The 15,513-nt window shown below is 37.5% G+C and overlaps 3 protein-coding genes across 3 annotated transcripts; 2 read left to right on the plus strand and 1 right to left on the minus strand.

Moving 5' to 3' along the window:
* Positions 1-584: 584 nt before the first annotated feature.
* LOC132198760 (uncharacterized) lies at positions 585-7,661 on the plus strand. The gene is made up of 3 exons (XM_059622973.1): positions 585-725; positions 4,662-4,969; positions 7,130-7,661. The coding sequence occupies exons 1-3, from the start codon at positions 708-710 to the stop codon at positions 7,464-7,466; spliced, it is 663 nt and encodes a 220-aa protein (XP_059478956.1). The 5' UTR covers positions 585-707; the 3' UTR covers positions 7,467-7,661.
* A 314-nt stretch (positions 7,662-7,975) lies between these two features.
* LOC132198761 (uncharacterized) lies at positions 7,976-9,823 on the minus strand. The gene is made up of 2 exons (XM_059622974.1): positions 8,994-9,823; positions 7,976-8,580 (listed from the first exon to the last, which is right to left on the minus strand). The coding sequence occupies exons 1-2, from the start codon at positions 8,997-8,999 to the stop codon at positions 8,143-8,145; spliced, it is 444 nt and encodes a 147-aa protein (XP_059478957.1). The 5' UTR covers positions 9,000-9,823; the 3' UTR covers positions 7,976-8,142.
* A 1,007-nt stretch (positions 9,824-10,830) lies between these two features.
* LOC132198762 (6-pyruvoyl tetrahydrobiopterin synthase) lies at positions 10,831-14,435 on the plus strand. Its single transcript, XM_059622975.1, has 4 exons — positions 10,831-11,015; positions 11,195-11,274; positions 12,172-12,251; positions 13,055-14,435. Exons 1-4 carry the CDS (start codon positions 10,954-10,956, stop codon positions 13,250-13,252), a joined length of 420 nt encoding a protein of 139 aa, XP_059478958.1. The 5' UTR covers positions 10,831-10,953; the 3' UTR covers positions 13,253-14,435.
* Positions 14,436-15,513: the final 1,078 nt, after the last annotated feature.

Here is a 15,513-nt window from a genome sequence, read left to right on the forward strand (position 1 = left end):
ATTGAGTCGTGCAGTTTAAATGCATCGCATAAAGAGCACTCGAGTAAATTTACATCCTGCTCCACACCAGGGAGCGCAGATATTCTCCCAAGGAAAAATGGCCACGAGTGGAAATCAAGACCTCTGAACCAGAAAGTTGGCGCACGTCGACGCTCGCACAGGAAGCGGCTGATTTTTCCACGTTCCTCCTCTGCCAGGCTCTGTCAGCCCTTTCTGCGCGCCCTTTTTTTTAGATAAATGTACTTTTTTATGAAGCCCAGATGGCTCCTGCGGGCTAAGTACGAGCCCTTCATCATTCTTGCTGCGGGCGCGCTCCGCACAGAATCGGATTTGTGGCCATTCAGTTGATTTGAATTGGAAAAAAGCGTTCCGCTCTTTTTTGTACACGGTGAGTGCTCGCGGCAGCCGATTTTCCTTCCTTCCGCCGGGCAAGCGATTTGTTTTTCCTGCCCGTGCGGGACTCATGATCTGTAATTGATAAATAAGCACAGCAGCGTCGTTACGACCCGATCAGAATTTGGAATTTCGGTCGGTGCGGCTCGCAGGAGAGCAGTTAGGGAAAGGTTAAGGGCGCGCCGTTTGCAGCCAGTGGGGATAAGTAAAGAAATATATAAATAAGATCTTGCCGAGGAGCAGCTTGTCAGTATAAAGAGAGAAACGGCGCGCTGCTCGACGAGGCCTTAAACTATTGCTGCCAGGCCGCCAAGATGCATCACCACTTTCAGGTCAGTTTCTTTCGCCCAGAGCCAACCGAGAGACGTGCGCATACATTTCGCAGATTTGTCTAGTGAAATTTTCAAATGAAATCAATACCAAAGTAATTTGGCCGCATTAAATTTTGAAAGGATGCTGCAGTCGAGAGTAATAAAAAGCTTTTATAGACATTTTAACAATTTACGGACTTATTCGCTCTTATGCAAATACACAAAATCATTAAAGAAAAACTACTGAAGAGTCTTAAAAATTTACATTTGTTTTTAGGGGGACGAAGAACGCGTTTGTCGCTCTATCAAATCTGACTTTCAGACTGAATTCAAAGTGCTACCAACACAATACATATTATTTAGGATAGAAATAATTAATTAATAATAATAATGAGCTAATTTTTTTATATAGTTGCACGCATTTTGTGGAAACTAATATATGGCAGATGTTTTTTTTAACCGACTGTGAAATACACGATCAGGATTTGCACTTTAATATCACATTTAAAATAAATATCAAATTCTGTTTGAATGGGTGCGTGTTGAAATTAGTCATGCAAAAATTTTATACTCTGAAAATTATACTGTTGAAACCAGACAACTAAATCATCCAGATTCGAGGGGACTGTCAGTTTAAAAAAATGCAAACTTTCCTCATGGGACCACTCTACGGTAATAAAAACATTGCATTACAAAAATTACAACCCCTCGAATTTGAGATGATTTAAATGTTTTGGCTCCAATAGTTTCATATGTATGAGATACAAAAGTGCTTTTCCTAAAATTAGAAATAAAACACAAATTAATATTGCTAATAAATTAACAATCGCACCTCATAATCAGATTAAAAGAATTCTACTAATTAATTTAATTATAAATTCAAGCAGTTATATATTAATTAAATTTTTATAACTGTATATTTGAATAGCAACCTACTTTTCACAAGGGAAATCGGAATGTTAAATCACAAATAGGCAGAATAGATGCTTTTTAATTACAACTCGTTCAGTCAAAAGGGCAAATACGCAGAATTCAAACTGTATGTTATTAACTGAAGCAAATTAAATTCACATCAAAGCATACTCGTGACCCATTCATCAAATGCGAGTGAAAGGATATTTGGTCTGGAAATTCACTTATGGCTCTTCTAATAAATCGCCAAACATAAACCTCCCTCCAACGCATCCCTAGAATTTAATCACCACAAACTGATGTGATGACAAATAGCGTGTTGCAAAATTTAATCGTCGCGGCTGCGGCGTTTGCGGCTCAGCACCGTAAAAAGCGACGTGCGCTAATCAGCAAACACTATTTTATATTGATGCCTTTATGAAACGTGTGGGCGTGTTGGTGTTTGGCACGGGAGATGGATTATGGCCCGATTTTCGGGGTTGAGAGCGTCATTGATTTACAATATATATTGGCTCTTATTGCAAAACATTGCGCCAGCGCACTCATTTTTTAACGCGCGCGCGAGGGAAAGAGCGACGTGCGTGAATAAATAAATCACCGAGACCCTCTCTTGATAGAAACTCAGCCCGGAATAACTTTATTGGCAGGATCTGCTCTGTTTTCGGCATATAAGAAAAGTTCCGTCGTCGTACACGCTGAAAGCGAAAACCCCCACAACGTGAATAACTCTGGACCGAAAATAATTGGCGCTCTGACAATGAACAACTTGAGAGACGACAATTGTTTTTTATTGCTCGTTTCGCGTGATATATTTCTCCGAGAGACACGCTACTTTTTCACCGCGCGAATGAATTTGAGCACCAAAAAGAAGGGTGCTTGGTATGGTGTAATAAATTGGCTCTCATCTCTAGTTGGATAAGATAAAATTAGAAATCTCGACTACACTGTTAATTTTAATCAAGATATTATAGAAAACTATTTTTAAATTTAAAAATGATGTTCAAAAACCTATTATTCAAATGATGATTTCTTTTAATTGTTTATTAAATTTATGGTGTTAAAATAATTAAAATAAAGATTCTTGATGAAAATAGCATTAATTGCATTCAGCTGAACATATAATTTTATTAAATTTGATCGAAAATAATACAAATTTTAGATAAATGTAATCAGAAAAGACTATTGAAGGTAACAGGGATAAGAAATATGTGAATATTTTAACTACTTTTTAATAAAAAGCCAAATTTTACAACCAAGCTTTAAAAATGTTGAAATTGAATGAAAATTTGAAAGACCTTTTTCGTTTATGTATATTTGAAGGGTTCCGTAAAATGACGCTCTAAGTGCACATTCATGTATGCGCTAAGAACAGAATGTGAGAGCCCTTTTCATAAAATGGCCAATCTCAGAATTTTAAGGCAAAATCAAGTGCACTAACCTATTCGCAAAATATACTCCCTAAAATTTTATTATAACTTACAATTAATCCTCTACTTATACCAGAAATCGTTTCACTTCACTTATTCCACAATATCCTCTAAAAATTATCGCATTAAATTTTTTGCAAAAATGCATTCAAAGAAATAGGTCAACATGATATTCATGCAAAATTCGCTCTAAACAATTTATTTATTCATCTTTTTTATAAATTTAATTTTAGTATCAAGCAAAAATTTATATTCTTTAAAAAAAAATCAACAAAATCGCCTTTTGAGGTGCCCAAAGCTTTTCCGAATCATCGAAATGATCCTCATAATCCATTCTCTCAGTGCCTGAGAGCAATTTCGGCGCCTTTGCCCCATTTATACAAACACAACGCGACGTGAATGAATTTGAGAAGCACGAAGGAAGGGTGCTTCGCTCTCTCTGTACGTGTTTTCATAGCCAAATTTTCGCCTCTCCGGCATGTACACCGACTGTGAAATACGCGCCCGCGCGTGCATATTATCCACGTTCGCGTTACATTTTTCTCCTGCTTTTTTTCGCCGGATTATCCCGAGCTCTTTCGTTTTTATCTCTCTCGCACCCGCAGAGTCAAAGCTCCGACGGACCGAGAGCGCGAGCGAGCACATCAAGCGCGCCAGTCAACCTTGTCGATTTTGCATGTGTTTTGTTTTTTCACCATTCTATCTGGGAGTGGAGGCGAGTTGAAAATGAAAGCAAGCTCGTATTTCAAGGTGAAGTGGTTTTGCTTGTCGCAGCAGGGATTGAGCTGGCGTTCCATTTCGAATATTATTATTGACTGAGAGAGCGCGCCGAGCGTCCAATAAATATTAATCCATTACAAACAAACGTCCGTTCGCGCACCAACAACGGATAGTTTCTGTCCCAACGCATTCGCATCGATCCGATTTATATGCTTCATTTTTGTGTGCAAATGCAACCGTGTGGAACTTTGCTAGATTACGAACTCGGAATGCATGTTGTTTCATTACGTGTTTGCGGTTTGTAAATAAACTTGGCTCGAATAGAACGCGAAATATATTTCATTAAATATATTAAATCTCTTTAGCATAAGGTAGGTAATTTCAAAAAACAAAATTTAAGCGGTTTAAAAAAAGGTTGTATAATCTCAAATAAATTCAAGCTCTTTTGTTTGGGGAAAAATATGATTAAATATTTATAAATCGCAATTTTACTAAAATGTGGAATAATTTTGTATTTCTTGGCTTGGCTTGAATGATATAATTAGGAAAAAAAATAAATATCTTCATTAAAAATCAAAAATTAAAAAAATCGCGAATTCTCACACATTCTCACTTTTTCATGCTTGTTCTAAATTTGGGAAATGAGCAGGAAAATTTTTGACAATCATTTAGCTCAATTCAATTCGTTTAATTCTCTCACAACAGGTCGTGGATCAAATAACAATAAACCTTTCAATTGAAATCCATGAAGGAAACCACCAAGTTTTAATTAGTTTCAGCAAAAACTGCCACTTTTTTTAAACAAAATTTTCAGCCTAGAGATAATAATCTCTATATATGCAAATTTCACGTTTCTAGATAGCACTGTGTTGAAATTGAACTTTCCAACTTTTCACAGACCCTGGCCCTAGTGGTGTGTTGCACTTTGCTGGTGCAAGGGGCGAGCGTGGTTAGGGTGCCTCGAGTCTACAACATCCTGATTAAGTCGGATGGAGCGATAGCGCCGAGCGAGGCCGTGTCCTTAGACAGCCTGAACGAAGAAAAGGCGCCGGAGAACAACAGCCGTGAGAGTGGCGAGAAGAGCAACGAGGAGCCCGCACAGGAGCCCCAAGAGCCGCTGCCCGTTCTGGACGCCAAAGACGGCGGAATCGTCGACGGGGTCAACTACACGGAGGTGCCGCTTTCCAGGGCTTATCCCCTGACTAGGTATGCAACTTGTTTTAAGAGTATCAAATAATTGTACACATAATTTAATTAAAGAGGGATAAAAAAAAGAGCCCAACAAATGGGGCTCAAATTTGCACAAGCAACACAAAAAAATTCAATACAATTATAATTTTAAAGATAAACTATTTTAATTATAATTTTTTCCCCATTGAAGCCATACACAGAATTAAAAGCACTTTTGACTCAAAATTATAATGAGCATGTAATAATTGAACAACTCTCAGATTTGACTTCATCAAAAGGCCCCATTTGAAACAGATAAACTATTGACAGAAGAGCCATAAATTAATACAAAGATTATTGCAACAATGAAATTTAATTCTTGGATGCGAATTTGCCGGCAATAAATTGGAATTTTAATTTCGTATTTATCGTTGAGAAATTTCAGTTTGGATTCAACGAGGTTAAAAAAATCTTCCTTATTTTAAATTTGTGGTATAAACTCTTTTTTTATTTTGTGGTAAGAAGAATTTTATGCGAGTTATTTTGATAACGAGACAAATCAAAATTGTTTTTAAAGAATGCAAAATGTTAATATTTCCACGAATAATATAAATATTTTTTTACTGGCGGCAGGAGGTGATAAAATGTTTTATAAATGAAAAGAACGTATTAATAATAATTAAAAAATAATAATAAATAAATATATAAAATTATATGTTTTAAAGTTGTGTGCATCGATTTGTTTTCACTTGAAAATACAAGCCAACAGCAGAAATTTATTATTTTTTCCAGCGGAGGGGAAATAAAATTGCCACTCTAAACTTTAAGCATTTCATCCAATTTGTATGCTGCTCGGCTTTGGCAAATAATTTAGTGCACTTTTCCCACCTGGGCGGAGAGTGCAGCTCTCGGCTTTAAATAAAACGGCCGTGGTGTAAATTTAGGGCTCTTGGTGAGTCTCGCTCGTCGTGCAATCTGATCAATAAAACGTTTCAACGCCTCCCTTGTAAGCTCTTTAAGTGCTCGCAGACCGTGGCCTATCTGTTTTAGAGAAATAATTAAATAATGATATTCCCATACGAAAACGGCGGCTCGCACAGCCCTCGCTAATCCCACCGGTCGCCCCTGCCGGCCAAAAGTCTAGCACATTACATTTATTGGCACCGGAGGATTACTTCTCGCTTCGTGAGCACCTCATAATCGCTCCTATTGTTAGTTAACCCTCCCATTTCTGGCAGAGACTCACACGCCCGAGCGGACCGCCGGCAAATGCACAACGGACGGCCCGATTACGAATGGCCGCACCACCATGTGTGCACAGAAATACCACCTAATTTATCTTTTATCGTCGGCCGACGCAGACTTGGAGCGAAATTGCAATGTACCGCTGCCTGCAATGCAATTCGCTTTCTTGACCAGTCGTTGGAATAAACCAACCTCGCATGTTTTACGAGCGAGTGCGTCCGAAATTAATTTCCAGGCCCTGACTAATCTACTTTTCTCCTAAAATGGGAATCTCCGTGTTTTTATTACCACTTAATAAATTTGTAAAGTTTAAAATGAAATTATAAATCTTCTCAACTATTTGGTGTGATTTATAGAATATACCAATTTAAGAATGAAAATGAAAAACGAATTTTGATTTGGCAAGAAAATACCAAGAAGAAAGTTAATAATAAGAATCCATTCATTTCGTAAACTTTTTATATAATAAAAAATTCTCTTTTGAGATGACAATACGAATGTTTGGAAACAGTAGCCAAAAGGACTGAAGTTGTTTTTCCGTTAAAAAGATTTTTTAAGCCAGGAATAGACCGGTTCTTCAAAAGACCCAGGCAAAAAATATTTATTTTGTAGACATTGAACTAATTAGTTGACAATGTTTAGTTTTGAACTGAATTACAAGCTGACTTTTCCTGGTTGGGCTTTTTTTAGTCGTTCATAGAAAATCAATATTATGCGATTTAAAATCGGCTGGCTAATCTGTGAATTATTATGACAAAAATAAAATTGACAAAAATCAATATGAATAGTTCAAAGTTTTCAGTATATGCTTAATATAAATTTTTTATAGATTTTCTACATACATACATTGAGCTATAAAACAATCTTCAAATTTTTTTGCATTTTTAGCTCTAATAAAATAAAGAAAATAAACCTTTTCTCCAAAAATGATTATCTGATGTATGTTTACAGGTTCACAGTGCCCATCATTGCCGCCCGCCACCCCTTCCCGTACCTGCACGGCGGATTGATTTTGGGTCCAGTGCCGAAAGCAGCCGCTGCCCAACAGCAAAGAGAATTCCCTGGCGGGCCGGCTGACTTTGAGCAGCAAAGTGAGATAGACGAGACCCAGTCGTATAGGCAGGACCCCCAAAAAGCAATTCAGCAGCTGCCGTTGCCGCAGTACAGGAGTCGGGTGGACCATTTGAATTTGGACCCGGCCGCCTTCAGGGAGAGGATCCTGCAGCCGCAACGGGCCCAAGAGCAACTCGAGGAACAGGAAGAAGAAGAAGAAGAGGACGAACAATAATTAAAAAAGAAGAAAAACCCCTCGGCTCAAGCACACTGTTGAAACATATCACTTTTATGAATAAAATTAAAACGCAACAATTAAAAAGAGCTGCTGGGATTTTTTTCCCTTTTCCTGTTTGACTTTGAGCAAAAAGTTAAAAGGGCTTTTACTGCAGCGCTCGGCGAACATAAAGGCAGTCGTTATGCAACAATTTCCACGTATTCTCTCACAGCAAATAAAAAGCAGCACACGACTCTCTGCTCTGATGTGACGAGTCAAACTTTAGCAAAGGATGTTTTTACTTCCGGATTTCACGGACGACCAGACTGGCTGCCTCGGGCATCGAGTGGCTGCAGAATATCAACTTGCAGCCTCGGCACACAAGACCTTCTTTTCTGTGTCAATATTTCATAGAGGGTTCAGAGGCGCCACTTCTTTTTCTTCTTCTTAATTAATCTCCACCGGCTCGAGCTAAAAGAAGCGCGTCAAGTGTTGTTCTTATTAATTAAAAAAAGGCTGCGTAGGCTGAAAATTATATTTAATCCCTTAAGAGGAATAAGAGGTACTTTATTTCGCATTGCCGATACCAGTTGACAAAATCAAATGACACAATACAGAATTCCAAAAATATAATTGATTTTGTCAAAGAACTAATTGGAGAGTAATTAGCGTTTCACATTAAATAAATTCCTAATCACATCATTTCTTTGGAGGCGGGGGTGTCAGTGGGGGCGGCGGACTCCTCTTCTTCGGGCATGGGGACTTCGGTGGGCTCCTCCTCGGGGGCTGCAGGCTCGGCTTCCTCCTCGGTCTTGGGCGCCTCTTCTACAACCTCAACTTGAGCGGTTTTGGGGCTGTTCTCGGCTTCGGGCGCGACCACGTTGGTGTAGATTGCGGGGGCGGCGTACGTGAAGGGCGACGACGGGTACGAGAAGGAGATGGGGACGGAGTAGTGCTGAACAATGGGGGTGTGAAGTGCGTACGCGTGGCTCTCGATGGTTTTGTACGCAAAGTTGCCTCCAAAGCGTTCTGACTTGATGTACGCACTATCGTGGGCAGGGGTGCGCACCAGGGTGGGCAGCAGCACTCCAGCGTTGGCCACGGCGACGGCGGCAGCAAAAATAATACAGCACTGGAGAAATGTATTTAATATTAATGGGAATAATTAATAAAACTTCAATACATTTGAAAATACAACTGGGAAAATTTGCAAAAATAAACTCTGATTAATTTAAAATTTTTGTTCCCTGAGAATTGATGAAAGCAAGTTATTATTAATTAAAATTTATCAGTTTAAATTATTAAAATAAATTAAAAAATTTAGACAATGAGATAAAAAGTTTGAAGAAAAATATTATTAAATATTCATTTCTTCATTTGGGTCAAAAATTTATTTCTAAATTACTCGATTGGTAAACAAAATTATAAAATTTGACTAAAATATTTAATCATATTTAATTGCTGATGGTAACTTTATAATAAAATCTTGACTTACAATTAAAAATTTTCGTTTTCAATTATTAAATGTATGAATTATGAATGTACCTTCATTGTTGGTGGGTGAGGAGGAATCGCTTGTGTCGGACGCTGGTGAACTTCTAACGTCGGAGGTGCAGCCGCGGCTTATATAATGGACTTGATCCCATGGGCACGATTAACCTGACACCACCCTCTGTTTATGGTGGTCGAGACCAAGGTCGGACGCGATGAGATATTCACCCGCCAATTATGGAGCAATACTCGTCGTATGAATTCAAAACAGTATCGCACACTTTCATTTTCAAGTGACAATGAGAGCGCGAGTGCAGTGTTTAATATCGCCTCAAAGTCATCTTTCTATGTCGCGTGTATTGTTTTCCGCGCGCATTGATAATTAAAAACGCCTCGCGCCGCTCATCGATTTTCTTCTTTCGCCTTGATCAAGACAAAAACTCTCGTGGCATGGGGTGAGAATTTTTAAGAGCTGTCGTCCAATGAGTTTCTTCCCTCCCGATAGACCGAAGAAAAGTTTTTCCTCTGGCGAAATTCTTTTCATTCAATTAAACCATCGAACGAACCCCGCAGCAAAAGAGCGCGCACCAGATGCGATCAGCAACTTCCGAGTTCCGCTTCTGCCACACAGGACTTTTTTGATATCAAAAGGTTTAAAGCGGATGAAAGCATCTAGCAAATTAATTAGTCGCCGTCACAACTTCATATGTAATTAAAAAATTTAAAAAAGAAAAAAATACCAAGGAAATTATTGCAAAATAAATAAAAAAAAAAATCATTTTCTCAATATTAATTAATACAGCTTAATGGAGATAACTGAAGGTTAAATAAATTTGATAAATTTCATCCAAATCAATTGCTTTTTAGGGCATTTTAAAATTTAATATAGAAATTATATTTTCTTTTCACATGTTTTTTTTTTAAATTTTCATCTACCAAGAATATTTAATAATAAGAAAAATAAAAAAATTTAAATAGCATATTGCGCGAAAAAAAATTAAAAATTGAAGAAGAACAGGCAAATAATCATCCACACTTTGAAATTTAAATGTCTTATTTGTAAAACTGCTTAATTTAATATTTTTTCTAAAAACTGAAAAAAACACTTTGTAAAAAATTTAGATAAGATGCAGGCAGCGTTCAGTATGAAGACCACTTTTTACTGCAAAATTTGAAAAAAAAATTTAAATAAAAAATACGTTAGCTCAAACATTTCATTTTGCACTTTTGCTCTTTTTTTAGTCAGCGAGCACGTTTGCTTTGAAATGGGGTTTTTTTAATTTGAATTATTATTTACTTAAAATTTATTAATTAAAACAGCTAATCAATTTCTCCCTTAAACAGACATCATCGAAACTGGTAGGAACGATTTTTGAATTGATTTATTTAAAAGCTATTTTAAATTTAAATCTCATCTAATTTTTTAATAAACAAACAATGTTACTGTTTTTAAAGGTTTAATTCTTTTTTTTTTATCAAAAACCTTTAATTTTCTTTAGAGTACCAACTTGAGTCTTGTGGTTCACATACGCCCTCAACACTCCAGGGCATTTTAAGGTTAAACAGGTTAGCATCCACTTTACTCGAAGTTTGCTGAGCGTGATTAAAATCTCGCAAGTTTCTGTTCTTGCCCGACTTGCGCCAATCTTGGTGCACTATACTTTTATTGCTGCAGCTGTATAAGGGTGCTTCGCGCCATCGGGGGTGAACAATTTCGACACCCCCGCCCGCAACCACCTGCCGTCTGGCGGCGAGATCAAGCAATTTCCCGATATCCACGCACCCCCCGTGTCTATATCTCGAGAAATCAACCGAAAATCTGCTGTTGCATGGAAATCTCTCCCACTACGACCGAGTCCCCCACTTGCTTCGACGTCTGAATCCTCTCTCCACTCTGCTGGCATGTCAACCGAACCGGTCTTTTTATCATCACGAGGTTTTGAAATAGACGCAAACGAGGCTCTTTTGGAATAAAAGTTTCGGTGCTCATTCACGCCCGGCAATTAGCTGCGAAATGCCGCCCGTCGCTTACATAACGAGGAAGGAAACGCTCAGCGCCTGCCACAGACTGCACAGGTAGGGTGTGAAATTGATTGTGTGTTGAGGGTTGCCGAGGTACGACGATCGCCAAAGGCAATACGCACGTCGCGTACGTGCGGCCCGTCCGGCCAAGGGCTATGTGCACGTGATTTGTGCCTGCTTCGGCTAAGCCCATTAATTTATCGCTGCTGTCTTCATAAAATTTGCGTTTTCAGCTTAACGCTCAGCGACGAGGAAAATAAGAGGATTTTCAGCAAATGCAACAACCCTAATGGACACGGACACAATTATACGGGTAATTTCTTTAATTTATTATTTCCCCAAGCTTTTTATGTTTTGTGAAAAATAAAACTAATTAGTTTTATTATTAATCCTAAAAGGGTTAACGCTAGATTTGCTCAAAATTAAAATTATCCCTGGCTATACTTATTGTTAAGAATTTAAAATTTGTGATGGCAAATTAAATTTTTGTAAATTTTTTAAACTGATACAAACTGAAAAGCATTTTAAAAACTTTTCTATTTAGAGAATGAACAAATATTGAACTTAAATGATGAAGGTTAAAAAAATAATTTTGGAAAGAATTAATTTTTGTTACAATTTTGTCAAATTTAAATTAATTTTAACTGGTTTGTGCAAAACTTTTAAACCTCATTTTGACGCTAAAAATTTTTTTGCGACCACTATGCATTTTCACTCGCTTTCAAGAGCGAATTTAAAATAAAAACCTTTTTTAGGTACAATTTATTTGCAAAATAAAAGCCACTGTTATATTTTAAATTAGCATGAAAAATCGGGATTTTTCCCGAAAAAATGTGGTAGCTAAAAAAAAAACAAAACTGAAAATCAAGCACTCACAATCAACAAGCGCAAATTACAAATTTTGAAATTTATTTTGGCATTTGGTTTTTTTAACATTTACACGAATTTAAACATTAAATATGAAAATTTGCCACTTCATTGATATCGATACAACCAAATTATTTCTATATTATATTGGCACTCTGACAGAGAAAATTCATCAATATGAATTTGTGAAACATGATAAAAGAGGCTTCGCAAATGGGGATAAATATACTCTCCAAAAATTAATCATACAAGCGGATACTGTCTCTCGGCTAATTGGAACTAGAGCCAGTTCAAATTTGAACAGGGGTTAGCACGCACGCGTGTAATTACTTTATGTTTGCAGTTGAGGTCACTCTGAAGGGACCTATTGATCCTGACAATGGCATGGTTGCGAACATTTCCGACTTGAAGAAATACATGCAGGTAATTATTTTCAATTTAATAAAATTGCTTCAATTAACTGGAACTGAGAAAAAAAACATGAAATTATTGAAAATTTAAAATGTTTTTCGAGAAATGCATTAAGTTGAAAAGTAATGTATTAGCTCTAAAATTTTATGAATTCATTCTCTCAAAAAAAAGTCTTAAATTCAAATTTAAAAATATGACCCAAAAATATTTAATTAAAATAAAATTTTCCTGCCTTACCAAACAGATTAAATTTCGCATAGAAGAAAAAAAATTAGTTTATATGTAATTTTTTAAGTAAAACGATTTTCAGATATATGATAATACCATTGATTTTCCCAGTAAAAATTAGGGTTGAAGACGAAATTTGTTTAAATTTCAGAAGTTTGATTAAATAATTAGCAAATAATGGAATTTTATTGAACTATAAATAATAAATTTTCAAAGCTCATGACATTTCCTTTCCATTTAATTAGCTAATTAATTGTATCCATCGGGTCGGATCACTGATTGACACACTGATCTACTAACACTTGAGCGAGCATGTCACGGAAAACGCTTGTCCCTAAAGAGCAAAGCTTGCAATTAGCCGTTTCGCCGAATTTGGTGGGTAAATCAACTACAACTTTATGCCCAGGGCCAACCCTACCATTTACGGCAAAACAGACAACAAAGTTGCGCTCTTGAGGGAAGGCGCAACCAGAAAATGCGGTTTCCCGACCGCACCGAATTCTGTAGATTGAAACGCACAGCGAGGCAGAGTGTGTATCTTTTTGCGCTAATGAAATTTACATTGCGGCAAAACGGAACGATTACAGGTGGCCATAATGGACACAATGGATCACAAGAACCTGGACAAGGATGTTGCGTACTTTAAGGATGTGGTCAGCACCACCGAGAATGTGGCCGTCTTCATCTGGAGCGGCATCAAGACCCAGCTGCCCGATCCGAGCATGCTGTACGAAGTCAAGGTGTACGAAACGGACAAAAACATTGTAATTTACCGCGGAGAATAGCTGAGCCGCTTAAATTTCCTATTTCCGCCAAATTGTCTTTTTTCTCATCAAAAATTTTATATACGAAAGGGAACTTTTGCGGTTCGTCGAGCACAAGTCGAGGCGGATAAAAATAAAAAAGGAAGTAAAAAAAAAAAACTGTACGTTTCCACCTGAAATTGCATTTAAAGCTACTGATAATATATAAGAAACCGAGGGCGATTCAAACTTAAACTGTGCTATTTTTTACTTGTGATTAATCAGAAACAAATTTACATTAAAATTTAATTCATAGCGTTTTATACATTTATTATAAAATTACAAATCCTCAGATAACAATTAGTTTCAACAAACTAAATTGAATCTAGCGATTTGTACATTTGATTAAAAAAATCCCACACTATCATTGTAGTGCCACTATAAGAAGTTTAACAGAAGTTAAAAGTAAAGGAAAAGTTTTTCACTATCTAGCTGCCTAGCTCGCTTTTGTAGGACTGCGGTTGCAAAGAAAATCACAGCAAGAATTAAAAATAATTATACTGTACTTTTTTTCCTTCTTCGCTCTGGCTAACAATTTGTAATTACTGACAATGAATCAAATTGTTACATAATATCGATGTTATATTTGCATTGTTTTATACTGTATATGTTGAATCTCTTGAATGCTCTCTTTAACAAAAAGAAAAATCGACCAAATAAAAATAAAATTGCATTTTATGATTATTTGCTCAATTTTTCTGAAAAATTTATCGAATAAATTTTGAGTTTTCTCTACCGGGTGGATTTGGGTTGAGGTCAAATCTCTTTCAAGCCAAACATCGAAACTTAAAGTGAGCTGGATCAGTTTTCCCATCACTAAGGATCCCTTTAAAGGGCTTGTTTCGCAGCAGGTTGCATAATCTAATATTAAAGCTATCCCGGGAAACACTAAATTAACTTTACCTTTCCAAACACGCTTTGAAAGAAGGGATCAACCCCAAAATCACAAGTGTACAAGGATTTCCAGGAAATGAAAATTTTTGTGTTATTCAACGGGTTGCGTTGCACGCACAAAGGCTATTATAACCTTTTTGATCAATGACCCCTGTTCGCTTCCACTGATAAATTAGGTCAGAATAAATTGTTCGAATCGCCCTCGACATTCCTCCAAATATGTTGTATATTTTTTTTACGCCGACGGAATAAAATTTTCCACTCGAAATGACGCCAAACTCGTTTCATCTTTGCCCCACCCTTTGGCATATCACAGACGGAAAATCAAAGAGACAAAGCCAAGCCGGCAGAAAATCTGCAAATGGTGCGCGCACCAATAAGTGCGTGTTCCGAGAGGGTCCCAGTTTTATACGGAGGGAAAGAGAACGTCATCAACATAATTGATAGATTCCTGCGAGCGGCGGAGGCAGTGGAAGAAACGCCAGTCCGCCCTCATCCATTCGGAAAGTGCGGAGGCCTAATGCTCTCACGTAAAGGCGGCGCTCGGAGAACGACAGAAAAGGGTCGTCTTGCGGTGCGAGCGACTGGAATTCGCCAAAGGAATTTAATTTTGTGTGAACAGCACGCTGCTGTGTGCATTATCAACCGCGGCCCGGCCGCCACCCGGCGACGGGAATGTGCGTCGCGCCATGTCCAAAGTTGCAACGACGCGCAACCCTTTTCCTTTTTTATGGCCCTAATATACTTTTAATCAAATGTGCGCAGTCGGAAATGAAGATAAAGACTCAATCTATGATCTGGGGTGATCAATAGCTGGGGATGAGAGAACATAAGACGATTTTTGGCCCCTCAGGCCTATTATTCTTCCGGTTCTGCAAGCAGCTCGGCGCAGACCCCGCGGCCAGAATTGTGTGTGTGTTTGAATGAGACGACTCTCGAAGGAAAATGGTCCATCATCTCGGCACACTGCGGCTGATTGTGTGCGCGTGGAAAGCATTTCCATTGATCGAATTTTAATAAAAGCGGTGTGAATTTATTGCTTTTTGAAGCCACACGCGCTCTCTCTTTCTCACTTTGAATCAGAGCATAAAATATTATTGAACCGCGGCATTCAACTTTTTTCTTTTAATCCAACGCAGAAAGTCAATCGGCAAAGGAAGATTTCGTACAGTCGTTTAATGGTGTAAAAATGTCAGACTGATCAAGTGATTCAAAGAAATGGGATTGCCTTTAACCTTCAGAGTTGATTTATGAATAATTTGATAAGCTTTTTTCATAAGGAATGATTTTTAAAAAGAGTTCATTGAAAATATAGTGAAATCATGGTTGAAATTGTTTTCAAGTTTATT

This window comes from Neocloeon triangulifer, unplaced genomic scaffold (assembly GCF_031216515.1).
Source record: "Neocloeon triangulifer isolate White Clay Creek 2 clone unplaced genomic scaffold, ASM3121651v1 ptg000013l, whole genome shotgun sequence".
In the NCBI taxonomy this organism is placed as follows: Eukaryota; Metazoa; Arthropoda; class Insecta; order Ephemeroptera; family Baetidae; genus Neocloeon; species Neocloeon triangulifer.

Coding starts and splice junctions, on each gene's coding strand:
- LOC132198762 (XM_059622975.1), top strand. CDS start 10,954: ATGCCGCCCGTCGCTTACATAACGAGGAAGGAAACGCTCAGCGCCTGC. Junction 11,016..11,194: donor GCCTGCCACAGACTGCACAG/GTAGGGTGTGAA, acceptor TTGCGTTTTCAG/CTTAACGCTCAGCGACGAGG. Junction 12,252..13,054: donor ACTTGAAGAAATACATGCAG/GTAATTATTTTC, acceptor GAACGATTACAG/GTGGCCATAATGGACACAAT.
- LOC132198760 (XM_059622973.1), top strand. Junction 4,970..7,129: donor AGGGCTTATCCCCTGACTAG/GTATGCAACTTG, acceptor GTATGTTTACAG/GTTCACAGTGCCCATCATTG.